Source organism: Pelodiscus sinensis, chromosome 13 (assembly GCF_049634645.1).
Source record: "Pelodiscus sinensis isolate JC-2024 chromosome 13, ASM4963464v1, whole genome shotgun sequence".
Classification (NCBI taxonomy): Eukaryota; Metazoa; Chordata; order Testudines; family Trionychidae; genus Pelodiscus; species Pelodiscus sinensis.
Window position 1 is genome coordinate 4,944,448 of NC_134723.1, and position 25,375 is coordinate 4,969,822.

General features: G+C 54.5%; 2 protein-coding genes across 5 annotated transcripts; one reads left to right on the plus strand and one right to left on the minus strand.

The window, feature by feature from the left end:
• Positions 1-264: 264 nt before the first annotated feature.
• Positions 265-14,960, minus strand: CSTF2 (cleavage stimulation factor subunit 2). Of its 3 annotated transcripts, XM_075896736.1 has the most exons (15): positions 14,802-14,960; positions 12,790-12,868; positions 12,344-12,513; positions 10,584-10,720; positions 9,381-9,500; positions 9,083-9,256; positions 8,753-8,876; positions 8,385-8,447; positions 6,307-6,366; positions 5,459-5,600; positions 4,952-5,106; positions 4,070-4,602; positions 2,829-3,074; positions 2,293-2,419; positions 265-488 (listed from the first exon to the last, which is right to left on the minus strand). In XM_075896736.1, the coding sequence occupies exons 1-14, from the start codon at positions 14,857-14,859 to the stop codon at positions 2,297-2,299; spliced, it is 2,184 nt and encodes a 727-aa protein (XP_075752851.1). In that variant the 5' UTR covers positions 14,860-14,960; the 3' UTR covers positions 265-488; positions 2,293-2,296. The 3 variants fall into 3 exon arrangements, with proteins under 3 accessions (XP_075752851.1, XP_075752852.1, XP_075752853.1); XM_075896737.1 differs by lacking the exon at positions 6,307-6,366; XM_075896738.1 differs by lacking the exons at positions 6,307-6,366; positions 8,385-8,447.
• On the plus strand, positions 14,880-25,375 carry TYW2 (tRNA wybutosine-synthesizing protein 2). Of its 2 annotated transcripts, none has more exons than XM_075896744.1 (8): positions 14,880-15,062; positions 15,959-16,043; positions 16,850-17,018; positions 18,113-18,311; positions 18,394-18,544; positions 18,669-18,778; positions 19,223-19,380; positions 20,915-25,375. In XM_075896744.1, the coding sequence occupies exons 1-8, from the start codon at positions 15,020-15,022 to the stop codon at positions 21,389-21,391; spliced, it is 1,392 nt and encodes a 463-aa protein (XP_075752859.1). In that variant the 5' UTR covers positions 14,880-15,019; the 3' UTR covers positions 21,392-25,375. The 2 variants fall into 2 exon arrangements, with proteins under 2 accessions (XP_075752859.1, XP_075752857.1); XM_075896742.1 differs by lacking the exon at positions 14,880-15,062 and adding an exon at positions 15,450-15,688.

The following is a 25,375-nucleotide window of genomic DNA, read 5'->3' on the forward strand; positions in this document are numbered from 1 at the left end:
CCCTTGTGTGGTTAAGGGAACGAGGCTGAAAACATGGAGTTCAATGTCTGCAGCGTCGAGGTGACTCTCAAGCTGTCCTAGAGCCAGGACGTGCTGCAGCAGAGGAAGGAATTCCCTGACTACCCTGGAGAGAGGCCGCCATTCCTGGCCAGGTGAGGGCTGACATAAGCAACCGAGAGGCCTTTGCCATCTCTAGTGCTTCTGAGTCAGGCTCAGAGAGAGGTGCCTGATGGAGGCCGTCTCAGGTACAGCCATGGCCTGTACTCAAATCCTCCTCCAAGTTTATTTCAAATACTGTAAAACACACACACAAAACACAGAGAACGAACAGTACGGGGGTTACACTGGGCAGGATGGAGGAACCCTCCCCCGATGACTGCACCAGGTCAGCCGGTGATGAGGTGAAGCTGTGGCCTCGGGCGCCTCCTCCATCCCACCGGTCTTCATCTTCAGGGCTGCTGCCGGGGTCACCAAGTGTCTTCTGAGCTCTGCAGAAGTAAAGGGGAACACTTGAGGGGAGGGAAACTCTGCTTTGAGTGACACAGGCAGGGGAGGCCTGTGGGAACGGAGCAAGAGCAACCTCATCATCCCACTTCGTAGGCGGCTTTGGGGGGGGCCGCAGCCTTTCCCTAGCTCTGAGCAGCACAGGGCAGACGGCTCAGTGCCCGCCTGCGCCATTGTGGATTCCCAGGAGAAATACAGGCCGCGGCCCAGCCCATGGGAGCATCCCACAGCACGATGGCAGCTCTTCCCGGAGCAGCGCTCCTGCACTTCCACAGCCTAGGGAAAGGAGGGACCCGCCTTTAAAGAGATTTAGCACAGCGGCTGCAGACGCAGGGTTTCGCTGGGTGCCACTGGCCAGTCGCTGCTCTCTCCAGGACAGCTGAATACAGTCTAGCAATGCCTGCGTCTATCCTGCAGCCCAGACTAGCCCCTCAGCCTCCCATTTGACATGCAACAAAGGAACGTGCCACCATGGCCTTCCATCCAACCGCTGAGGAGCACTGGGCGCCTCACCTCCTGCCCCGAGCAGCAAACAAAGCCCACAAGCCCCAGCCCGGTAACTCTCTGACAGACATCACAGGAGATGCACCAGACACAGCAGTGACCCTCCCTACAGCAAGGCCACCCTATGAGGCTCACAACCTTTCCAGACGACTGTATCCTGGCCGGAGTCTGATTTGCCCTGCGTACCCAAGTTTCTCCTCACTTAAAAACTACTTCCTTACAAAATCGGACATAAAAATTCAAAATTCTCACAGCCCACTAGTACTGAAAAATGGCTTCCTTTCTCATTATCCCCATCTTCTTACTGTATATTTTAGAAATGTGCATCTATCTGTGAGTCTATCAAGAACTCCTCCTAAACAGTAAGAGCTAGGACACCAAATTTGGTAGGCAGCTTCCTCTCATCCTAACTTACAGCAAGGTCAGGGTTTGGTTGTGCCAGGACAATGGGATGTGCCTGGAATGGGACTGTTTCTCATAAAATGGAAAGGGAGGGGTCTGGTAGAAGGGACAGTTATAATGCAGAATGACCACAGGGGGGCAGCAAGGGGCCAGCGATGGGGACTGAGACAGTGCTAACCCTACTGGGCAAGCATGGAGCAGGGGTGAAGAAAGGGACACTATCTACTATATATTTCAAAGAGTTTGCCTGTGAGTATGTCTGTCCCCCAGCTGGGGGACATACACTTGGCCCCTGGCTGTGCTCAGTGTACCTGCAGCGGCTATGGCCCCAAGCTGCTGCAGTGAGAGAGGGTTGGGGCTGTCCTCTCTCCCCAAGTCAGCCTGCATACTGAACCCCTCCTCCCCATCCCCATCCCAGAGCAATGACTGAAATGAAAAAAACAAAATTATTTGTGTTAAAGACCCGAACAATGCTGGGTAAATCTTCTGGTATAATTATGAATCAGATGGAATATGAACATTGCACTTACATTTCAGTGTACAGGATAGAGAGCAGTATACACAAGTCACTGTGTGAAATTTTAGTCCGCACCAACTACTCTAGCACTTTTTGTGTGGTCTGTCGTACAACTCGGCAAAAATCTAGAGGAGTTCACGGACTCCCTGGAAGAACTCTAGGTACCCTAGTTGAAACCCACCAGCCAGCCAGCCCCAAGCAGGGCAGGCCATAGGGCATCCAATTCAATGGCCGTGTTGGGGGTCTTCTCCATTTCAAACTGCCCTCTACATTTCCCCCGCACCCTTTGTTCACGCGAGCTATCCCACCACCTTGCTGCCTGCAGCCTGTCCCCTCCCAGGAACGTGGCCTCCGCCCCATCTCACCTCCTCATGGAGCCCCAGTGGATTTCTGGATCTGCTCCTTCAGGATGAGGATACTTTGCCTTTGCTCTGGGGGCAGCATGGCGATCTGGTCTGCAGTCAGCTGGAGAACCTGCATGATCAGGGCGGCCTGTGGAGAGAAAGGGCAGGATCTGCAAGGTCACGTGCAAGAGCAATTTCCCAAGGAAGAGGGGGCAGCAAAGCCAATCGTGAGGATGCTACCTAGAGACCAGGCTGCTGGAGGGAGGAAAGCGAAGGCAAAGAGCAGGAGCAATATAAACTCTCGCGAAAGGACCTGGCTCTTTGGCCACAGGAAACATTTCAAACCACCCGTCTTGCTGCTGCTACTGATCATTCTCTTGGGAAGCTGCAGGAGCATGAACTCCCCAGCTTGAGTTAGCTCCAATACAGAAACTACAAGACACCGGCCTCTCTTGCCGTGCCAGAGAGGAGTGCTGAGTTCATTCCCACTGCAAAGGGTATCCCACCTCCATACCCCCCCCCCCCCCTCCGAGCCAAGTTGCCCTTTGTTTACTCACCTTCTCGTGGTCTTGCGGGGTGACCTGGTTCTGGCCTGGGCTAAAGCCTCCTGGCTGGCCAGCTCCCTGTACCACTGGCCCCGGCATGCCGCCTCCTTGTATGCCTGCCCCTGGCATACCGCCACCTTGTATGCCTGCCCCTGGCATACCGCCTCCCTGCATGCCTGCCCCTGGCATACCGCCTCCCTGCATGCCTGCCCCTGGCATACCGCCTCCTTGTATGCCTGCCCCAGGCATGTTGGGAACCTGTGGGAACAAAGAGATGGGATGAGGTGGGTCCTTCTGCTCTTGGAGAACTGCACACAGCCTGGATTCAGCCAGGGAAGGCCCCATGTGCCCTTGGATGTAATGCAGGTAACGTCTGTGGCACCATGTAAGAGGCCCAGATGGGGGCTGGGAGGGGGGTGCCACAAGAAAATAGGTCCCCCAAGTTCCAGAAACCTTTGTTCACATAACCCCGGCAGTAACAGAAGGCCAGAGGAAGGGTGGCCTCCAGGCTGACACTGGATTCGACTACACTGGGTTCAGTTGCAAGCTCTGTCATCAACACGCGCGTAATCACAGGCAAGTGACTTAAGGCCAGACTTGTAAAGGTTTTTAGCCGCCTAACTCTCGCTGAACTCAATAGGCGCCAAGCACCTAAACACATCTACAAACCTGGTCCTTGGGCTTCCTGTGCCTCAGTTCCCTCTGTGGAACAGGCCTGCATCCTTCTACCCACTGCACTCTGCTAACGACCGGGAGGCGCTCGCTACGCCTGAGGAGTGCACGCAAGCTGGCCTGCTCCCCACAGAAATGCCCTGGCTCAGTACTTGGCTCCTTTAAGCTAGCAGAGCTGGAAACACGGCGAGCAGAAGAGAAAGGAAACCACGGCTCCCCCCACTGCATCTTGATGAGGAGAGTAAGTCACAGGAAGAGGTCGGGGCAGAGGTGACCTGGGGGAATCTCTACAGTTTTTCTAACCTTATTATAGATATTTTGCGAGTCCCACGCAAGGGGGTCAGACCCAGGACAAAAGCCAGCAGCCCACGCTGGTAGTACCCTGGTGCTAGCTGGCAGGGAGGTGTTGACCTAGGACCCCTGGGGGGGTAGTGCTGTCAACCCCTGAGGTTCTCTGGCGGTCGGGTTGCATTAGTAGTGGGACGTAGGCTGGTAAAGCGCGGATGTCACTTCGAACCCGGCCCCTAAGCGCTGGTCAGTATCTGTCAGAGTAAGACTAGGGCGGAGGATGCTGCATGTACCTGTCTAGGTCCCTGAGGGCCACTCGCTCCCAAGTTAAGTGGCCCAGGTCCTTGAATTCCACCAGGCATTGGGCCCCTTGGGTTGGGGCCAGGACCCCTGGGCTCCATGCCTCTGGGCTCCATGCCTCTGCCATCCATGCCTCTGGGCTCCATTCCTCTGCCATCCATGCCTCTGGGCTCCATGCCCCGGGGCTCCATCCCTCTAGGCTCCATGCCCCGGGGCTCCATCCCTCTAGGCTCCATGCCCCGGGGCTCCATCCCTCTGGGCTCCATGCCCCGGGGCTCCATCCCTCTGGGCTCCATGCCCCGGGGCTCCATTCCTCTGGGCTCCATGCCCCGGGGCTCCATTCCTCTGGGCTCCATGCCCCGGGGCTCCATCCCTCTGGGCTCCATGCCCCGGGGCTCCATTCCTCTGGGTTCCATGCCCCGGGGCTCCATTCCTCTGGGTTCCATGCCCCGGGGCTCCATCCCTCTGGGTTCCATGCCCCGGGGCTCCATTCCTCTGGGTTCCATGCCTCTAGGATCTCTTCCCCCTGCAGAGAAAACACATGCCCTAAGCAAACCCCGGCAGGGAACTCTATGATGAACATCGTGGGCACACGCCCACTTTTGAAAGTGAAGCCTCCTTTGGTCTCGTGACTGGCAGAACACCAAGGAGGGCCAGAAACAGTGCATGAATGACACCCAAGGACAAATGTGAACTTCTCCCTTGTCCTGTGTAACTGCACCCTTCTCCCCTAGTGCCTCGCGTCAGCCCTGGGTAACGCTCTTGCATCTCCCTTCACCGCCCAATTGTCCCCCGCCTTCCCATTCTCCTCACATCTCTACAGAACCAGCTTCTCTCTTGGTCATTTCACATTTTATTTACAGCCACCGTCTCACCTCGAGCATCCATCAAAGGCCCCCTTGGCTCTCCCATCAGTGGCCTGGGTTCTCCCATTGGCCCGCCCCTCATTTCATGTGGGGGTGGGCCACGATTGTCATGGCCGGGCATATGGTGCATGGGTGGACCCTGGTGGGGCGGCCCAAGGTAGCCTCTGTAGAAAAAGGAGGAACACAGAGAAGGAGAAAGATGAGCATGTGACTCAGGCACCAGCGTGGCACTGAGAGGCGCGGTATTTTGATCGCAGCACAAAGCCGGCCACACAGACAGTGGGGGAGTTTGGCGTGGAAGGAGGGATGCTAATCTTCCCGCCAACGCCACCCTTCCTTCCCGCCGCACAGCCGTGTGTACCTGGATCGCCAGCACACATCGCTCTACGTAGCCAGCACGGGACCCGGCAGGCAGTGCCACTTAACCATCGCTCCCACAAGAGGCCAGGCCAGGAGCAGGGGAGTCAGAAACGCCACGGCTCAGATTGGTACTAATTCATCCTCTGGCCCACTCACCTGGGCTCCACTTCTCCAGTGACCGAGAGCAGGGTCCCTCCCCGGGGGTCGTTTGGAGCATCACCCAGAAGGCCCCGGGGTGGTGGGCCGCTGGCAGGTAGTGGTCCCCGCTGCATAGGAGCCCTCGGGTCCGGCATGGGCACTGCCAGGGAGGCAAGCAAGGGAAATGAGTGATGTCAAGAACAGTTACACCAAGTCCTCCTGTAAGAAAGGACCACGCCTGCCGCCCCGGTGGTGGGGTGCAACCGAACCCCATCCCCAGTGCCCCCCGTGGCTCACAGACACACACTGGCTCTGGAGAGAGGCCACGCTGCTGTCCATGGCGTGGCTGGAAGTGCTGCACAGCAAACAAAAAGGAAACCTTCCCACAGACAACGCTGCAGCTCGCAGAAGCGGGTGCCCTCTGTGCCAAATTCAGCCCTTCCTGCACCCTGCAGTGACTGTGCTGACAGAAGTCGAGAACGGAGCTCACAGTAACTATCCACAAGACTGGTCCCACCCAGTGCGAGTCACAAGGTCAGCGCAAGCCTAGACAGCCCAGACCCAGGAGGTCAAACTCAGACGCCCCACGTCCGTGAGGTGCAAAAGCTGAGCGTGAGCCTGCTCTCCTGTCTCTTTCCTCACGTACTGGTTAATCTTCCCAGAGAGAAGACCGCTCCGTGGAGAACCCCAGACGCCCCCTAAGCCAGGGGGCAGATGTGCCTTAGCAAGTGCTCCCTTCCACACTGGGCCAGCTACACAGAGCCCACGACCCCAAGTGAAGAGAGCCCTCGTGCTGAAGTCCAGGCTTTTTCCATGCATTACACACCGAGCCCCATGACAAGGGAGCTGGCAGCTGTCATGGATACCTTGAACTCGCTCGATAGATGCAGGCCTGGCAGGTCCCACGGGCGAGAGCTGCAGGTTTCCTGGGTGAGCAGCAGGAAAAGAGGGAAAAGAGCAGACACATAAATAGCACAGAGACGTACGCACGCACAGACTCACGGACGGCCTCCTTTCCCTGGGTGGAGTGAGTCCTGCTGACTCGGACTGCCTCTTTTGAAGAGACGAGGGATGTAAAATCCCGGGTAATCAGTTACCTGGCTAAACGTTAACTGGTTAACTGCTTACATGGGTGCAGGAGTGGGGCCACTCCAGGCCACAGCCTGCTGCGGCCAGGCTGGAGCGGCCCCTTGCTCGGGCTGGGCTGGGGGTGCCCCCGCATGCAGTGTGCTGCTCTGGCCGGTCTGGAGCAGCCCCCTGCCCCCATCGGGCAGAGGGGCCGCTCCAGCCCCTGCTGGCTCATCCTAACTGGTAAGCCTCACCTGCTGAGGACAATGCTGACTGGTTAACCATTCGCACCCCTAAAGGAGACGCTGCCCATCTGCAGGCCTCACTTTCCAATAACTCCCCTGACCAGACACCATCCAATGCCAGTCCTAGGCGGGGGACGGCTTCTCCTGCACTGTTAAAAGGCCACTCACTCAACACTGTTTTCATGGCTGAGGAAGGGACCTTGACCGTCTGGTCCTGCTGCATTTACACTTCCAGTTAGATTATATTAACTGTGTAGCCCTGAGAGCTGCCGAATTCCTTCTGCACGTGGGAGGTGGCATGAGGTGTCAGGCTGTGCCTGCGTGTGCCACGAGACGGTGCCACTGCCTCTGCTCAGAGCTTCCCCAAGCAACGCAGCCATTAGCCAGTTTGGTTTTAGCACCGCTATTCAGACCCCGTGGACAGCGGGCACGTTGCTAAGAAGCGTATCCACTGCTTCTTGGCAATGCTCTGCACAGCAGCACGGAGGCCCTGGGGGAGCAGAACCCAAAGCTGAAATCTCAGCAAGGGACTTGCTATGTTCTGCTAGAAGAAGGAGGGATAGCTCAGTGGTTTGCGCATTAGCCTGCTAAACCCAGGGTTGTGAGTTCAATCCTTCAGGGGGCCATTTAGGGATCTGGGGCAAATTTATTAGGGATGGTGCTTAGTCCTGCCATGAGGGCAGGGGGACTGGACTCGATGAACTCTCAAGGTCCCTTCCAACTCTAGGGGATAGGTATAGCTCCATATATATACACACGCACTAAGGGAGGATATTGACTCTCCCCATGGCCCACAGTAGGAAAGAACAGCGATCTCTGATGTGGGAAATGGCGCCCACTGGCCGATGAGATGCCCCTGCTTTAATGGACACTGGCGTACAGTGCGGCTGTGAACGGTTAACTGGTAAGCAGTACCCTAAATGGGTGATGTTTACTGGTTCCGAATAACTGGTAAGGGCTGGAACAGCTCCCCACTTGCCGTGGGCTGCTCTTGTGTGGACTGGGAGCCGGCAGAGCCAGCCCTGGCCCCAGCATGGGGGCTGGGAACCAACAGTAGTGCAGGCCTGGAGGATGCAACAGTCCCCAGCCTGGATCCTGCTCTGGATCAATGTTAAGTCAACCTAAACCTAACGTTTAAGGGGTTAAGTGAGTGAGTAACTGGGATTTTACATCCCTGGTGTACTGCCTTCCACACGTGGAGGGAGGGAGGAGTAAGCGAAACATCTCCATAGGAGCACTCTGCACCATCCACACCCTCATTCTGTGCAAAGGAAAAGCTCCTGCGCCCTCTCCTGGCCAAACAACAGAAAGCACGGACAAATCTTCCACAGAGCAGGCACTTGCTGGCTCCCAGACCACGGGATCTGCCAGGTGTCAGAAAGAGAGTTCCTGGAGAAAGCCTGGCGCTCCCTGCTCACAAGACACACACTCAGACAGAGGGACAGGTGCACACGGACTCACAGACAGGCTGGGAAAACATTTACACATCCCGTTAGCTCGAGGGAAGGGGGGAGGGTCAGTTCTGCGGGGGGATTCTCTGTTCCATCAACATCTCTCCTGGCACTAGGCCTTGAAAAGTCTCAGCGGGGAAGCAAGGAGCCCTATGGCACGCTGCAACCAATGTGGCCTACCTTGTCCACGTTCCAAGGGCACTGGTCCACCCCCCGGCATCCCAACCTGAGGCTGCATTCCTCCTGGGGGGAAGGGCAGAGAACTAGTTATCTGTCCCCCCAGATAACTATAACGACGCCCCACCCTGCCTCGGACAGAACAATTTCCACCGAGCCTGACAAGCGGTAGAGACAGTGGCCCCTTCTAGCTGGCTGCCCCAAGAGTTCCCCGTGGCTTCAAATCTCCCCCGAGGAACTGCCTCTCTCTCTTAAAAGCCTGCAAGGCACCTGGGCCCATGGGACACGTTGTCCCTGCAGAAGCTTTGGGCAACTTTTACAGTTTGAATTCAGACACGCAGAAGGCAAAGGAACATGCTCAAGGAGCTCACCTCCGGGAGCCATGGGGCCAGGGCCTGGGCCGGCTACTGAGGCTGGCATCTGTCCTGGGGCTGGCACGCCACCCTGCATAGGAGGCTGCATCAGAGGAGGAGCTCCATTTACATGCATGCCACCCTGCAGAGCAAAGAAATCGCATTGAGAACCCTGCCCCAGCAACAGACATGAGCATCGTTCCCTGCACCACGTGGGGAACCCTGTGTCGTCCCCCACCCACACACACACAACCCTTCTCAACACCACACATCCATATCCATCTTCCACATGGGGACTGCACATCCCTAACCTCCATTCCAGGAACGTAACTGAACAGATGTTCTTACTATGGGCTGTGGCTGGGACGCTGGGGGATTCTGCTGGTTCATCTGTGCGTTAGGACCTGGCCCTGGTCCTGGCCCTGGTCCTGGCCCAGGCCCGGGCCCAGGTCCAGGCCCAGGAACTGGCTGTGCGTTGCCCGGAATCAGAGGCGGAACAGTGGTCTGACGATGCAGAATTTTCTAAAAGCAGAAGATGGAGGAGAGAAAAGCTGTGAGCGCACCAACTAGACATGGCTTTTCCTGGCATCCCCCGCAGCCCCGCCTCTCCAGTGTTCTACTGAGCCCAGCCCGGGCTCGTACATACCAGAGCGATCTCCGGATCGACGATCCTCATCACCACTTGGGCCTGGAGCAGAGCGTACGCCAGCTGAGGATTCTGGAGCAGCATGTTCCGGGCCTCCTGAGGGCTGTTCTGCACACACAACTGAAGAGCAACACGCAGATCAGAGCTCCCAATGGGCCTTGCTGTTGCTCCCCAGGATTAAGCCCTTCACTGCTAACTGTTGCTGCCACCCCACTCCTGCCCGGAAATGCAGCCGTGGCAACTTTGCAAGAGGCAGGCATGTTTTGTTTCATGTGCCTGGCACGTTACACCGCACTGGCACGGTTAACAAACCAGCAATGCACCTGAGACTTGTCCACTCTAGGCTGTGGACTGTCTGAAATATAGGGACATCATGAAATCACACAGCTCAGGCTGCTCTGCATCCCATTGTCCATGCTCATCTCCTCTCCTCCACTGGCCACAGTATTCGCCAAGCTAACAGAGCAGTAGGAGGCTAGACAGCTCACCTCCCCGCCTAAGAGCAGCTCTGGTTTCCCCCAAGTCTCTACCTGCTTCTCACTGTCCAAAACAGTGAGTTCAGCTGCTAGACCAGCCTTCTTCCTTGCCCCGTCTGCTTACATTCCTCCTGACTAACCCTCCAGACCTGGGGTGGCCAACCCATTCTGGGCAAAGAGCCAAGAAATCAGTGGATCCAGCGTGAAGAGCCGGGGCAAAGTTGTCGAGAAAAAAAATAAAAAGGGACTCCCCTTTAAAAGGAGCCCCCGGTCACATTTGGTCAAGGAGGAAAACAAAAAAACCCACCAACCTCTGTCCCTTTAAGAAAACGCATTTAAATGCTTTGAGAGGCTTTTTGGCCACATCAGGCTCCCGCCGGCTGACGCCATCTTTAATTCTGCATCTTTAATGGCCGCGCCAGACGGCTCCCCAGTCCAGGTCAGCACAGGAAGCCCGGACGAGACGGCTGTTTTGGGGGGGCGTCAGGACGGCTTACGAGCCATGGCGGGTGGGGGGCTTTGCGAGCCGCATCCTGGGGGGGGGGGGGGGTTGCATGCGGCTCGTGAGCCTTGGGTTGGCCGCGGCTGCAACAGTGACAATGGCACGGTGTTGTGAGTGAGGAGCTGCTGCTGCCTGGTGCCTCATGGAATGGGGGTGGAGTTATTGCACAGCAAGGCCACGGTTGCGAGTTCGTGACGTGGTTCCAGCCTTTTTGTTCCCACTCACCTTCATCTGCTTCATCAGCTCAAACATCTGCTCAGGTGGCAGGCTGGCAACTGCCCTGCTGATGGACTCAGGGGCGTCTTCAGGGTTGATAGGGTCTCCATAGGGTGACTCTATGATGGGGGCACCTGTGCCCAAGCCTGGCAGCGACAGAGGGGGGAAGACAAAGAGAAAAGATTAAATACACAAGAGTCCTGGGAGCCCTACGCTGCTGGGTCTCGGTCTCAATTCACATCACAGAAGCCGCCAGCACAATTGCTGGTGTTTTCCCACACTGACTCCTTTGGCCAAAAGGCCGACGCCGCCAGGCTATTGGGCTCACAGCTGCTTCTTCACAGGCAGAACGGAGGGAAACGTACTTTTGAAATAGATTCAGGAGTTCCACAGAACTACAGAACTTGAAGGGACCTTGTTAGGTCATCAAGTCTAATTCCCTGCATTCATGGCAGGACCACGCACCATCTAGACCATCCCTGACAGGTGTCTGTCTAACCTGCTCTTCAATATCTCCAGGGATGGAGATTCCACAACCTCCCTAAGCAATTTACCCCAGTGTTTAACCACCCTGACAGACAGTTAGAACGTTTTCCCTACTGTCCAACCTAAACCTCCCTTGCTGCAATTTAAGCCCATTGCTTCTTTACATATCCTCAGAGGTTAAAGAGAGAATAATTTTTCTCCCTCCTATTTGTAACAACCTTTTAGATACTTGAAAGATGTTATTGTGTCCCCTCTCAGTCTTCTCTTCTCCCACACCAAACAATCCCAGTTCTTTCAGTCTTCCCTCATAGCTCATGTTTTCAAGGCCTTTAATCATGTGTTGCTCTTCTCTGGACCTTCTCCAGTTTTTCCACATTTTTCCTGAAATGTGGTGCACAGAACTGGACACAATACTTTAGTTGAGGGATAGTTAAAGACTAGTCAACTATCCGATAAGCAAATGCAAATGCTGATCGGATAGTCAGTCGACTAGTCAATCCCCCCGCCACACATATACACACCCCTCCTATCAGCCTCTGATAAACAGAGGATAAGGACACCATTCCTACCCATCCTGGCTAATAAATATTGATCAACCTAACCTCCGTGAATCTATCTAGCTCTTTTTTGATCCCTGTTAAAGTCCTAGTCTTCTCAACATTCTCTGGCAAGGGGTTCCAGAGGTTGACTGTACACTGCATGAAGAAAAATCTTCCTTTTGTTTTTTTTTAAACCAGCTACCTATTAATTGCATTCGGTGACCCCTAGTTCTTATGTTATGGGAACAAGTAATCAATTTTCCTTATTCGCTTTCTCCATACCTGTCATAATTTTATAGACCTCTATTATATCCCCCCCAATCTCCTCTTTTCTAAGCTGAAAAGTCCAAGTCTTTTTAATCTCCCTTCATATGGCACCTGTTCCAAACCCCTCATCATTTTTGTTGCCTTTCTCTGAGTCTTTTCCAATGCCAATATATCTTTTTAGAGATGAGGTGACCACATCTGTTCACAGTATTCAAGATGTGGGCGTACCATGGATTTATATAGAGGCAATAAGATATTGTCTCTTATTCTCTATCCTTTTCTTATCCCTCCTACTTGCTAACTTACCTGGAGCACATCAGTTATTGGTGAGCTTCTCACTGTGAACCTCATCACATTACGGGAAGCACACTAGATTTTATGCCTCACTTAGCAGATTTCTGTTTCACGTTTGAGAGGTTGGTTTAGGTCATTCGTTACGGTAGCACTGACCCCCCTTGACTCAAGGTTCAGACTCACTCTTCAGCTCCTCCTTGTTCTTCTCGCTGGCTGCATTGTCCACACGCAACGCCCTCCCGCTGAACTCGCGCCCATTCAGGTTCCGCATGGCACTGAGCGCCGTCTCCTGGTCTTGGTACTCACAAAAGCCATATCCCTTCGGTTTGCCTGTCTCCCTGTCATACACCAACCTGGATGGCGGAACCAAAAGAATCAAAGCCATTAGGCATAGTACATGGGCAGAATATTACATGATACCAAAGCATTTTCCAGACTGGTAACACCATCTTCCCCCACCCTCCATGCAGTCCCCAACAGGATGAAGGACCATTTTGTTCAAAACTTGTGCCTGCCAAGTATACCCGAGACCTGTCTGCTTGTGGCTGGTGTGCTGATAAATGCCAAATCAGTGACTGCTGAGACCAGGCCTGCTTATAGGAGATGCCCAAAAGAGAAACAGTTCTCACCTGAAACTGACAACAGGGCCCACCTCTGAGAAAATGTCCTTTAGCTGCTCCTCTGTGGCTTCATATGGGATATTCCCCACTATGGGAGAGGGGAGCAGTGTATCAGTACAGACCTCGAATACCAGGAAATAACATAGACATGAACTTCTCTCCACGGGAAAATAGGAAAAACAGAAGGGAACCAAGGGATGGCAAACCACAGGGATGGCTGCATTCTGGCATGCTACTGCAGGACTGCAGACTTTTGTGTATGTGCCATTGCTCCAAATGCTCGTGTTGGAGCAGTATCATGTTACCAGTACAGAATCCACTCCGGGGCACGTTTTAGGGCTCTGGTAATGAGACTCAATCCAGATTCAGGTCAGAAGGAAAGTGGGCAGTTATAATGCAGTCAATGTTTCTTAGAACAATGGTACCCTATTTTGGGTATGATACCACTATTTATGTTTCAGGAGTCTGTGGACTGTTCCACCAGACTTTCCTCCTCCTCCAGAATGCTTACGTTGCCTGTCTCCCTTTCAACTGTGCCACCTTAACCCACCATGGAGCATAAAATGCTTCTGAGAGATGGGGTATGCCTTCACGACTCACTGGCTCAACGGGCAGTGATCGATCCCATGTGTGTGTGTGTGGGGGGGGGGGGGTGTCAATTTACTGGATGTGATAAAGCAATCACTCACTGAGCAGTCTCCTGTTAACTTGGATATTCCACTAAAAAGAGTAAAAGGAGTTGATAGGAAAGCATAACCACTGAAGATCCTGGGAGATCTAAGTATGTTGACTTCAGCTACATTATTCACACAGCTGAAGTTACGCAACTTAGATTGATGGCCTGGGGTAGTGTAGAATAGGCCTAGGCCTAGGAGCAGTCCAAGATCTAAAGTGAGATTTTAAAGTGTGTATAAGCCATGGGAGATAGCAGGCATTGGTCCAAACAGGAAGAGTTTAGGAAAAGTTTAGGAGTCTTCATGTGAGAATGGGCCAATACTGGTTAACAAACCTTCTTTCTTCCCACTTTTACTACCAGTATCAATTAGTGCAGGTCACAGGTACGTACAATATAGGAACTACTGTGAGCCTGGGACACCTTCCTAACCCTTTACAGGCGGGTTGGCAGGTCTCGTTTCATGTTTTTTCTGTCATTCTTTTCCTATTGGTTTCAGTGAAAATATTGGTGGAAAATTTGGTTTAATCAGGGTTGGCGATTCCTTATCTCCATTTCCACCTGCCTGAGGAGCATGCAAGGCCCATGCTGAGGAAGGTGAAGGAGACAGTACTAACATTTTCACACAGCACCCCACGGTGTCTCACTATTCAGGGCCCAACTGAAAGGCCACTGATGTCTATGGACTTTGGCCCTTAATCAGTGCAGAATAGTCAAAAATTGTGTGTATCCTTTTCCACTCCATTCATCATATCAACGAGCAAAGAACGTGAACACAGAAAGGCTCTGAGAAGGATGTCATGGCAGAGGCTACATCCCCTGTGAGTAGAGGGGAGAGAGGAGGTCACGGTCCCATCAGTTCCACTATCACTGGCTAGTACCTGATGCTTCCAAAGGAGGCAACAGCGGGCTCCACTGCACACCCCTGGGGAGGCACGGGGGGGGGGGGGAATCCTACGGGTACCTACCCTGTGACGTGAGCCAACGTATCCAGCCCCTTTCCAAACCCGCCTGCAATGTGACTGACACCCAGAGCAGCAAGGGGGGTCTCTGGGAAGGGTCCCTGATGCCGGGAAGGAAGGGGCGGGGGGGGGGGGGGTCGCCACACTCCGAAGAGCGGGGGCCTCTGTCCAGGGAAAGCCCGGGGGGGGGGGGAGGGTCTGGCCGGCGAGGGGAGCAGCAGGGAAGGGGGGGGCTGGGCACCGGGGAAGAGCCAGGGCGGGAGGCAGGTCCCGGGCGCGGGGGCGGGAGATCCCCCGGGAGCTAGGGAGGAACCGGGCCGGGGGGGGGCCCAGCGCTGCCCTGCCCCCCCCGTGACGTAGCTGGGTCCCCCCCGGCTCCTCCTCACCGAACACGGAGCGCAGCGAGCGATCCACCGCGGGGTCCCGCACCGCCAGCCCCGCCATCCTTCACCCGCCGCCGGGGCCGCGCTTCCGGCCCCCCAGCCCGCCCCTTCCGGCCCCCTCGGGATCCGGCTGGAAACACGCGCCGCCACTTCCGTTCCGCCCGAGCCCGGCCGCTCGCTGGCTGGCGGCGGCGGGAGGCAGCTCCCCGCCCACAGCCAAGATGGCGGCGGCGGGCGCAGGATGGCAACTGCCACTCGGCTCCGGTGGGGGGCACGCACCCCGCGCGTCTAGTTCCGCGCACGCCAGGGCCTCGTGGCTTCCCTCGCGCGGCAGGGAGCCGGGGGGGGGGGGGTGACTGCATCAGCAGCATCCTTCTCGGGGGGGGGGGAGGTGAGAGGCCGGGGCGTGTGGCTGGGGGGGTCGCCTCGTGGGGGAGGGGTGCGTGGTGTGGCTGGGGGGGTCTCCTCGTGGGGGAGGGGTGCGTGGTGTGGCTGGGGGGGGTCTCCTCGTGGGGGAGGGGTGCGTGGTGTGGCTGGGGGGGGTCGCCTCGTGGGGGAGGGGTGCGTGAGGGTGGGGTGTGGCTGGGGGGGGTCGCCTCGTGGGGGTGGGGGGAGGGGATGCACGGGGGTGGGGGCTGCAGGTGTGAGGGAGCGGGAAGGGGTGGGGGGGAGGGGGGATGCCTGTTACGCCCTGCGGTGACTGGGGCAGAGGGTGACCAGTTCCCGGCGTGCCCGCCTGTGCCTAGCCCTGGCGCTGCCGCGCTCAGCAATGCGCCTCCAGGGGCGCCTCCCCTCCTGGGATTCTGCTCCGTGTCCGGGGGTCCCGAGCACTTCGGGGGCCCTGAAGCATCCGTGCTCCTGTTTGCCCTTCGAGCACAGTCACACTCCAGGTAGAACTTACAGAACAAGGACTGGTCCTGCAGCACCTTAGAGTCTGACCAAAAATGGAGGTAGTGTCCAGCATGAGCTGCCGTGGGCACAACCTGCTTCTTCAGCACGCCGAGGTGTCAGCCTCGCTGCAAGGCCCACCCTTCCGCCCAAGTCTTTGGGTGCTGCTGAGAGACGTTCAGGCTGCATCCAGCTGGAATTGCCAACCGCAGATTGAATAGCTTCCCTTACTGCCAAGCCAGACGACTGAGCGATGATTTCTTCTCTTTCAGGATCTGTCAAGATGGATGCAAAGAATGTGAATTCTGGTCCCGTCTTTGCGCTTGTTACCAAGTCACAGTTTGCCCAGCGGTTCAGGTGCAGTGCAGAGACGCAGAGGGAGGGGAGGAAAGCTGTGAGACATTGTTTTACCTGTATTGAGCTGAACGCATGGTCATGAACATGTGTTCCACTCAGAACAGAGTTTAAAAAAGAGAAAAGAAAAACCAATCCTGTGCTCGCGGGAAGGCCAGGATTGGAATAGCTGGGGCTGAGCAATCAGAAACGAGATACAGAGCTTGTGCAGCCAGCACTTTCCTGTACTGTGCCTGGCTCTAGTCAGCACTGTCATCCCATAGCCTTTACAATGGCGGGTATCATTCCCATTTTACAGAGAGGAAACCGAGGCACACAGGAATGCAGTGACTCGCCTGAGGTCACACAGTAACTCATTCCAGAGCTGGGAATAGCTTCAGCTCTCCTGACTCTAGACCAGAGGTTCCCAACCTTTTTCAGTCCCCGTATCCTCTTGGCTTTTAGTAAACCTTCCCGTACCCCCTATTCAATATGAAAGGAAATAAATTCTAGACTCTAGAATCCACAACTTTTTTCACTCACACTACTACTTTTGGAATATTTCAATTAGGATACTCTAGTTATTTACCAATTATTCCCCATACTCCCTTGACAAGCTTCTCATACCCCCTGGGGGTATGCATACCCCAGGTTGGGAACCCCTGCTCTAGACCATGTGGTTTGTTACTCCCAAGAGATGATGGTCTCATCAAACCGGTACTGAACAATGCGTGCAGAGCTTTGCTCTGCTCAGGCCAATATGAGAGGATTGCAGAAAGCCTAGAGAACATAACATGAAATGAATGACCCCTACATCCTTGGACTTGCAGGGAGTATTTGGCGCGAGAGGGGATTCTGGATGTCCGTTATCGTGTGCAGAAGCTTCTGGACAGCACAGTGGCATTGCCTGTGCTGGGAGAGAAACTCACGGAGCAGCACTTGCAGGCGCTGCGGGAGAGCCTGCCCCCTGAGACGACATGCACCCTGACTTGGGTCCAGGTCAGCAAAGCACTGGCTTCCTCAGCAGAAACAGAGATAGGATTTACCACTCCAGGCTCTCATGTCCTGTCTCTGCGATCGGCTGTGTCCTCATGGGTCATTGGCACGCCAAGCCCTCCCAAACGGCACTTTTGCCATTTGTACAGACAGGAGTCGAAGATGGTGAAATTCAGCTCTGACTCCTTCTGCCATCAGTTGAAGGAGAATTTACCTGAATTCCCTGGGACTAGCTTAGTCTTGCCTGGGAGCTCTGGGGTGCAGATAGACTAACACAGCTACATCTCTATTACTATTCTAGGTAGAAGAGGAAACTAGTTTCACTTTATAATCCAGTTCAGTCTCTGAGTGTTTTATTTAGGGCCCAGTACCTGCCAGCTGCCGAGCGTGGTCCGTTCTTGTGCAAGTTAATGAGAGAGGAGTCCGTTCGGCAGCTTGTGGGGGCACCTGGAACCTCACGATCAGGTCCCTTTTTCTTGGGAGGGTGGGAGCATGTGTTTGAGCTCAGCTGGGCCAGGGCTGCTGGAGGCCCTGCAGCTGTGCTTCTCCCTAGCGGGGTTTGAGTGAGTTCGTAAGTCTCAGCTGAGGGGCTACTTAGCAGACACCCACAGGCACTGAGGGAGCAGAGACTCTCACGCTAGCGCAGTGGGAGATGGGGTTGCAGGGAGAGGTGATATTGCATTTTAGCTGCTCTCCTGCACCAGTCTGCGCAGCGTGCAGCCAGCTTGGGGCAACGCCCTGCATCAAAAGGGCTAAATTCCTGCAGCATTCACAAGCAGACGAGCCTCCCTGCTTTATAAAGAGATTGTTCCCTTCTTGCTGGGTGCCCATCACAGTCTCCAGGAGCTTTATTTGGAGAGCAGTGCCTGCTCCAGCCTGCGGGTTCAGGCGGTTGTGGGTTAGTGCAGCCAGCATGATGGAAGGGTCATGTCCAGCCAGCTGGATTTCCCAGTCCCTGGGGGAGATACAGGAAAATGTCCAACACAGCAGCTATGGGAGGGAGATTCCCCCTACGCACACCCGTGTCGCAGCTCAGCGTCCAGGGCGGGAGGGAGCCTGTCTTAGCATCAGTGATTTCTTTAGTGTTTCTCTCCCAGGACCCCGTTCCCTCCAAGGCGGCACGAGTCCAGTCGCCCGCTCGTAAGCTCAGCAGCGAGCTGCAGCGGTTAGTGTCGGGCTCTGAGGGCAGGTGGTCCGATGAGCTGGCAGACGATCTCCCTCGTTCCTGGCAGCGGCACGGAGACCTTGTCCTGCTGAGCGAGGACAGCTTCAGGGCCGCTCTATGGAAGCAGCTGGGTAAGAGGGGCCTGTGGCTCTTGTCTTTCAAGATGCACTAAACCAGCCTTCTCTAACCCACCTGCCCGGGGCTCTCTTCCAGGACCAGAGCTCTGGGGAACAGTGGCTTCTGCTCTGGGTGCCCGACGCGTAGCCAAGCGAGGGCGAGTATCTCCAGACGGGGTGCGATCCCCGACAGTGACCCTGTTGCTGGGCCAGGATGGCTGGGTGGAGCATGTGGACAATGGAATCAGGTAGGAAGGGGGGAAATGGGGCAGCAGAAGCAGAAAGGGGCTGTGGAGCCAAGGTGCCCCTGGGAAGGGAGTGCTGATCAGCCCCGTGTTGGTGGTTCTCACTGGGCCGATGGTGTTTTCCCAGATACACGTTTGATGTCACCAGGTGCATGTTCTCTCCTGGAAACATAACAGAGAAGCTCCGGGTGGCATCGCTGCCGTGTGCAGGGGAAGTGGTAGCAGATCTCTATGCAGGTAACTGTCCTGGGGCCATGGGAGAGGCTTGGCTTCCTCCACCTCATGCCGCCGTCCTCCGGGCTTTGGGACAGGGTCCCACTCGTCCGTTCCGGTGCGTTTGCTGGGACTTCGAGAGCAGAGTCTGTGGGCCCTGGATTACTGATCCCCATCACCCCTGTCGGGGGCTGCTTCCAGACAGCAGACTGCTCTGTTTGTCCCAATGCTCATAGTTTGCTCACCTCCACCCCGTGCCGCTGGAGTTTCTGTCCGGAAGCCAATGCTGCGAGTCAACAGCAGCTTCAGCCCCGGACTTTCACCCTCTCCTTCGAAGTTCTGCCAACAGCCTCAATCCCGTAGTTCTCTGCTGCTGAGAATGAGGCCTTCACCCTGCACCTGCAGCTTTGTTCCCACCCTGGGGGTGTGGGCACTGCGCTGTCAGCAGCGTCTCCCCTGTGCCCTCAGGGATTGGCTATTTCACGCTGCCGTACCTGGTTCATGCTGGCGCTGCCTTTGTCCACGCCTGTGAGTGGAACCCCCATGCCGTAGAGGCCCTGCGAAGGAACCTGGAACTGAATGGCGTGCAGGATCGGTGTCAGATCCACCCAGGGGATAACAGGCAGGTGAGCACGGAGCAACCCGGCCATGGCTGAGAGGTCGCGGTGGAGACGGAGGGGGCAATTCCAAGATAGCCTCTTCCGGCTTTGCAGCTGTAGGAGACAAGGACCTGGTGCATTAAGGTCTGGTCAGACCCACTCCATAGATCTAGAGCACAGAGACGAGAAGGAGCTAGTAGGTCCCATCGCCTGCAGTGTCCAGTGCCCCCCAAAAGGCCACCACTAATGGAGCTGCACACCTGTCCCTTGGGAAACTGTAGGTCTGTCTCCCTGTCAGGTCTCCAGTCTGGCTAGCCCGCAGGTCCAGCTCAGCCCACTGCTCTTAGAGGCATCCCCATGCACCTTTCTAAATAACTCACACGTCACACACTTGCCCCTGGGTATCAGATTTTGCTACATACTTAGTCGTTGTTCCAGCCAAGCTGTCCCGACGCTCAGCTTTGTTATTGTCATTGGTACTGCCGTAGTGCCTAGCAGCCCTAGTAGGGGACTGGGATCCCCCCGGCTGGCTGCTGCACAAACTCAGGTGGTCCCTGAAACAAAGAGCCTCCAAAAGCTTCCGAGGGGGAGCCGAGTGAGTCTGTAACTGGAAAAACGTAAACAAGGAATAGTCAGGCAGCACCTTAAAGGCTAACGAAACATGTCGCCGGTGTTGTGAGCTTTCGTGGGCACGGCCCACTTTCAGCTGAAGAGGTGGCTTGTGCCCACCAAAGCTCACGACACCAAAGAGCCTTCAGTCCATCTTGATGGCCGTGTCTGTCTGCCGGAACACACGGGCTCTTGCGTGCTGCAGCCAAGCAGGTTGACTTTCAGGGAATATTCTTGGCCTCGGTGGGCAAAACCCTCTTGGGTTTAATGAAAACTGGGGAGCCAGAAGGGGGAGATGAGGGATCCGCAGAGCCCTGGAATCTGGGGAGCAGACCCAGCGCCTCACGTGCCTCCGTAATGGTCTGTAGCTCGCAGAACACTTGGATGGCATTCAGTTCCTTCGGCTCACCAGTGAATCCTCCCAGGGCTGGCTCAGAATGACTCACCTCCACCCCAGGGAGATGAGCATGGCATGGGGGGACACAGCCCTCGCGGGAGACCCGGGCGTGGGGGTAAAGGAGGGGAATGGAAAGCACAGGGAGCTTGCCGGGGGAATGGAGGCGTGCCGGGAGCATGTGCAAGAAACTTGGCCTACAGAACCAATGATGCGTCGGACCAGTTAGTTAATTCTCAGATGGACGGGGCTCTGGGGAAGGGATATGAGGAGGCACAAGGGCAGTGCTGGGGCTTTGAGCTTCTGGAGAAGCCCAGTTTACTCCCAACGCCAAGCAAGAGCATGTGAGGTGTGCCCACTTGCACCCACCCCTTCCTATGGCAGAGAGCAAGAGACAGAGCTATGGCCGCCTTTATATGCTGCACCCCTGAGGCAAAGAGAACCTCTCCGTGCCCGGCAGTGCCTCAACTGGTGTATTCTCCCTTCCCCACATGGGGCTCTCTGTGCTGTATGTCCTGTCACCGTGACACCATCCTCACCTGTCCCTGTTGTTTGCAGCTTGAGCTGCGGGACGTGGCCGACAGAGTGAACCTGGGGCTGCTCCCCAGCTCGGAGGAGGGCTGGCCTATCGCCTGCCAGCTTTTGCGGAAGGGCACAGGGGGCATTCTCCACATCCACCAGAACGTGGAGTCCTTCCCGGCGAAGGCTCTTCATTTGCACAGTGGCCACTTGGAGGAGCAGCAGCTGCAGCAATGTCCGGAGCAAGCTTTCTCCAACAGGCAGGAGGACCAGAGGAACTGCAGGAACCCAAAGGATGCGGACCGCACGGATTCTGGGAGGGAGACCCCGGCAGCCATGGCCAGGGCCGAGTGGCAGAGATGGGCAGAGACCACGGGAGCACGGATCAGAATCCTGCTTCAGCAGCTGCACGGGAAGCCCTGGAGGACCAACATTCTGCACATTGAGCCAGTGAAATCCTACGCTCCCCATGTGGATCACGTTGTCCTTGATCTGGAGTGCCGCCCCCTCTCTTAGGTCACTGGGAGAGTGGATTGCACCCTTGGGGTCGCCGGGGATGTCACCACCTCTGCTAGCAAACAGGCAGGGAGCTCAGGGCCCAAGCCTGAGAAGAGCACAAAGGCTACGCAGACGTGAGCGTTCCCAGACAGCACCCTGCGAACTGGCGTAGTGCGACTCCGGTCTTTGCCTTTTGCTCTCCTGGGTCCCCACTTCTCTCTAGACAGGCATGGAACAGCTTGACCTGACCATCTCGGTGCATCCCTGCTCTCTGCGACCTTCACTCTATTTCAGTTTGCTGCAGCCAAGGAAAACACTGGATGTGGGTTTTAGCTGCGTGGGTCGCATCTTGCTGTTTTTCCCAGCAGGATGGCAGAGTTCTCTAGCACTTCGCTCCTCGTTCTGTTCTCCCCGCTGATGCCCGGAGGAGACCTGGGCACGAAACTTAGCAGAATGTCTCTGTGCAGTTTCATCACTTGAGCCAGAGAGCATCTCAGTTCTGCGCAGAGCCTGCCAGTGGTGCCAGACTGAGACTCACCAGACTTACGGCCCTTGTGATGTAATCCGAAGCAAATGGTATTCGTGTGCTCCGGATAGGTGAAGAACTCGGGGATGTAGTGCAGGCCATGTGAGCGCTGACCTTGCTCCCTCTGCAGTACGGCCCTGATCTTGCAGTCAGATCCCCGCTGAAGCAGATGGGACGTACTGTGGATTAATTGTGTGTACTTTATCACAGCCGGTAAGAACTTTCCTGTTTCTTTGCATGTAAGGGAGTTTATTCATCCTCTTGTTCCAAGTCTGGACCTGAAGTTATCTTGTTTGCCCATACGTTTCAGGAAGCCCTGGCAAGCAGTTCCTCTGCTGCTCCTAGGGATTTGAGCCTGTTTTTATGTGAAATGGTGGGAAATGATGAGTGTGGCACTGCTGAAGGTGCCAAACTGAGATCTCTGGAAACCAAAGCCTCTCCCACAGAAAAGGTGCAGAGGCAAGGCAAGATTTCCAAACCCAGCAATTCAGTCTCATTCTTGGCCTGGATGGGACATAGGAACTGGCAAACTGGATCATGTCAGCGCTGTACCTAGTCTCCCGTCTCCAAGAGTAGCCAGTGCAAGATGCCTTAGAGAAGGGCGCCAAAAGCAAGTTATGAAATATCCTGCCCACAATAATCATTTCTTCCTGATCTCTGTTTGTTAGAAGCTGGTTTGTGCCCTGAAGCAGGGAGGGGGGCTTAATCCCATCCAAACAGAAAGGGATCTAGGGGTTATAATGGACCACAAGCTGAATATGAGTCAGCAGTGTGATACTGTGGCAAAAAAGCAAACGTGATTCTGGGATGCATTAACAGGTGTGGTGAGCAAGACACGAGAAGTCATTCTTCTGCTCTACTCTGCCCTGGTTAGGCCTCAGTTGGAGTATTGTGTCCAGTTCTGGGCACCACATTTCAAGAAAGATGTGGAGAAATTGGAGAGGGTCCAGAGAAGAGCAACAAGAATGATTAAAGGTCTAGAGAACATGACCTATGAAGGAAGGCTGAAAGAATTGGGCTTGTTTAGTTTAGAAAAGAGAAGACTGAGGGGGGACATGGTAGCTGTTTTCAGGTATCTAAAAGGGTGTCTCAAGGAGGAGGGAGAAAACTTGTTCATCTTGGCCTCTGAGGATAGGACAAGAAGCAATGGGCTTAAACTGCAGCAAGGGAGGTTTAGGTTGGACATTAGGAAAAAGTTCCTGACTGTCAGGGCAGTTAAACACTGGAATAAATTGCCCAGGGAGGTTGTGGAATCTCCATCTGTGGAGATATTTAAGAGTAGGTTAGATAAATGGCTATCAGGGATGGTCTAGACAGTATTGGGTCCTGCCACGAGGGCAGGGGACTGGACTCGATGACTCTCGAGGTCCCTTCCAGTCCTAGTATTCTATGATTCTATGAAACCTCTGCATTATTGGCAAACCTCACTGTGCTAACTGTGGATATTCTTGTGATGCTAGTGCTTGCTGTTGTGAGGCCAATCCTTGCTGAGGTAAGTGAGAGCTTGTGGCAGTGAGTTCCACAGATGAATTGTGGACTGAGTGGAAAAAGTATTCACCACCTTTCACTTTCATGTGGTGTCCCCTGGCTCTTCTAGAGCAAGCCAGGGCGGAGAGAGCTCCTGATCTGCCGCCTTGATACCATTCATTGCCACGTCCTCTCGTGATTAATGGTGAGAGGGGAGCTGCCCATTTAATCCTTGGCCTTGATTTAGAAACTGCCAGAGAAGAAATTGGGCTTCTCAAAGGAGCTACCTGTTCACTAGGAACTGAACCAAAACCACCGGGTTGATTTCACAGAGCTTGCTGCTTAGCAGCCATGCAGTGGCAGTGACTTTTAATTACTTCTGCCCTAAGCTGCATTCAGGCTTGGACTGAGAGATGAAAGACTCTGACTCTCTCTTCCAGTTGCCTGCTTTTTATGAAGGACAATTGCTCTTGCTTAGCCAGGGAGCAGGCTGAGTGAAGGGCTCATGCAGCAAGCCACTCTACGTAGTGTTGTTAGGGTTCCCTTTGTCCCTACCAGTGCCCTCCCCCCAGCCCTCAAAACCGTACAGACTGTAAGGAAGGACCCCGGGGCGAAGTAAGTCTCCACAAGAAGCACGAAAGCAGGGTTTTAAAAGTGTATCGAGCTGTGAGCGGGGTCACGTGCTGATCTGAGCACAGTGGCTGTTCATTAGTGAGCAGTTTTAAAGTCTTATAAATATTTCCGAAAGTTTGTTTGTTTGTGTGTTTGTTCCGAAAGATCTCCGAAACTTTAAGAGCTAGAAACACCAAATTTTGAATGGATACTACTGATTTCCTAACTTAAATAACTGCATTGGTTTGTCTCGAAATTGGATCCCCCGGTTCCCCCACAGCCCCAATTGGGCCCACTGATCATTAGCTTAGATCTCTGAAACGTTAACAGCTAGAAATACCAAATTTTGCATGGATACTACTGATTTCCTAACTTCAATAACTGGATTGATTATATCTCAAAATTGGGTCCCACAGACCCCCAATTGGGCCACTAATTAGCTTTTAGTAGCTCCTGATCATAGGCATTTGCTGGGAAACACCAAATTTGGAACTGATACTACTGATTTTCTAACTTAAATAACTAGATTGGTTATATCTGGAAATTGGTTCCCCCAGAGCCCCAATTGGGCCCACTGATAATCAGCTTTTAGTAGCGCCTGATCATAGAAACACAAAATTTTGCACGGACACTACTGTTGTCCTAACTTCAATAACTGGATCGGTTATAGCTCGAAATCGGGTCCCCCAGAGCCCCAATTGGGCTACTAATTAGCTTTTAGTAGCACCTGATCATAGGCATTTGCTGGACTCTTCTGTTAAGCGTGTCACACAAACTGCAGCTACGAGATCCTTTCACTAAGATGCAAGAAAAAGTATTTCCAATATACAGGCAGTCCCCGGGTTACGTACAAGATAGGGACTGTAGGTTTGTTCTTAAGTTGAATTTGTATGTAAGTCGGAACTGATACATATTGTAGCGGAAACTCTAGCCAAACATTTCTCCAGAGCTCAGTTTTATTCTTCCACACTTTACTTCCCTCAGTCCTTTATTCTCAAGCTGAGGTGTCTGCTGAGAAAAGTCGCTCTGTGTCTCCCTGGTCTGCTGGGGGGGAGAAGAGAGGAGCGCTAGCTTCGCGTCTCCCTGGTCTGCTGGGGGGGAGAAGAGGGGAGCGCTAGCTTCGCGTCTCCCTGGTCTGCTGGGGGGAAGCAGCTAGTGCGGGGTTGCCTCACCCCGTTTGTAAGTAGGGATCCGATGTAAGTCGGATCCATGTTACCCGGGGACTGCCTGTAATGTTATGTTAACATAATTTACGTAGTTCATTCACCACACCTTTTGTTAGCAAGAAATGAGTTACGTATAAATGCGTTTTCTAAGCACATCACTAGCTATGTTAATTTCTTAAAGTCATATATAAGAGAAAAGTATTTCCAATAAAATATGCTATGTTAATGTCA

Bases quoted from the DNA above. Each gene is read 5' to 3' on its own strand.
- CSTF2 (XM_075896736.1), bottom strand. From the start codon at position 14,859: ATGGCGGGGCTGGCGGTGCGGGACCCCGCGGTGGATCGCTCGCTGCGC. The intron at 12,514-12,789 runs GTGAGAACTGTT...TCCGCCATCCAG, and splicing joins GGCCCTGTTGTCAGTTTCAG to GTTGGTGTATGACAGGGAGA. The intron at 8,448-8,752 runs GTGAGCTCCTTG...CCTTCCCCCCAG, and splicing joins TGGCCCCATGGCTCCCGGAG to GAGGAATGCAGCCTCAGGTT.
- TYW2 (XM_075896742.1), top strand. From the start codon at position 15,568: ATGCGCCTCCAGGGGCGCCTCCCCTCCTGGGATTCTGCTCCGTGTCCG. The intron at 16,044-16,849 runs GTGCAGTGCAGA...TTGGACTTGCAG, and splicing joins CAGTTTGCCCAGCGGTTCAG to GGAGTATTTGGCGCGAGAGG. The intron at 17,019-18,112 runs GTCAGCAAAGCA...TTTCTCTCCCAG, and splicing joins GCACCCTGACTTGGGTCCAG to GACCCCGTTCCCTCCAAGGC.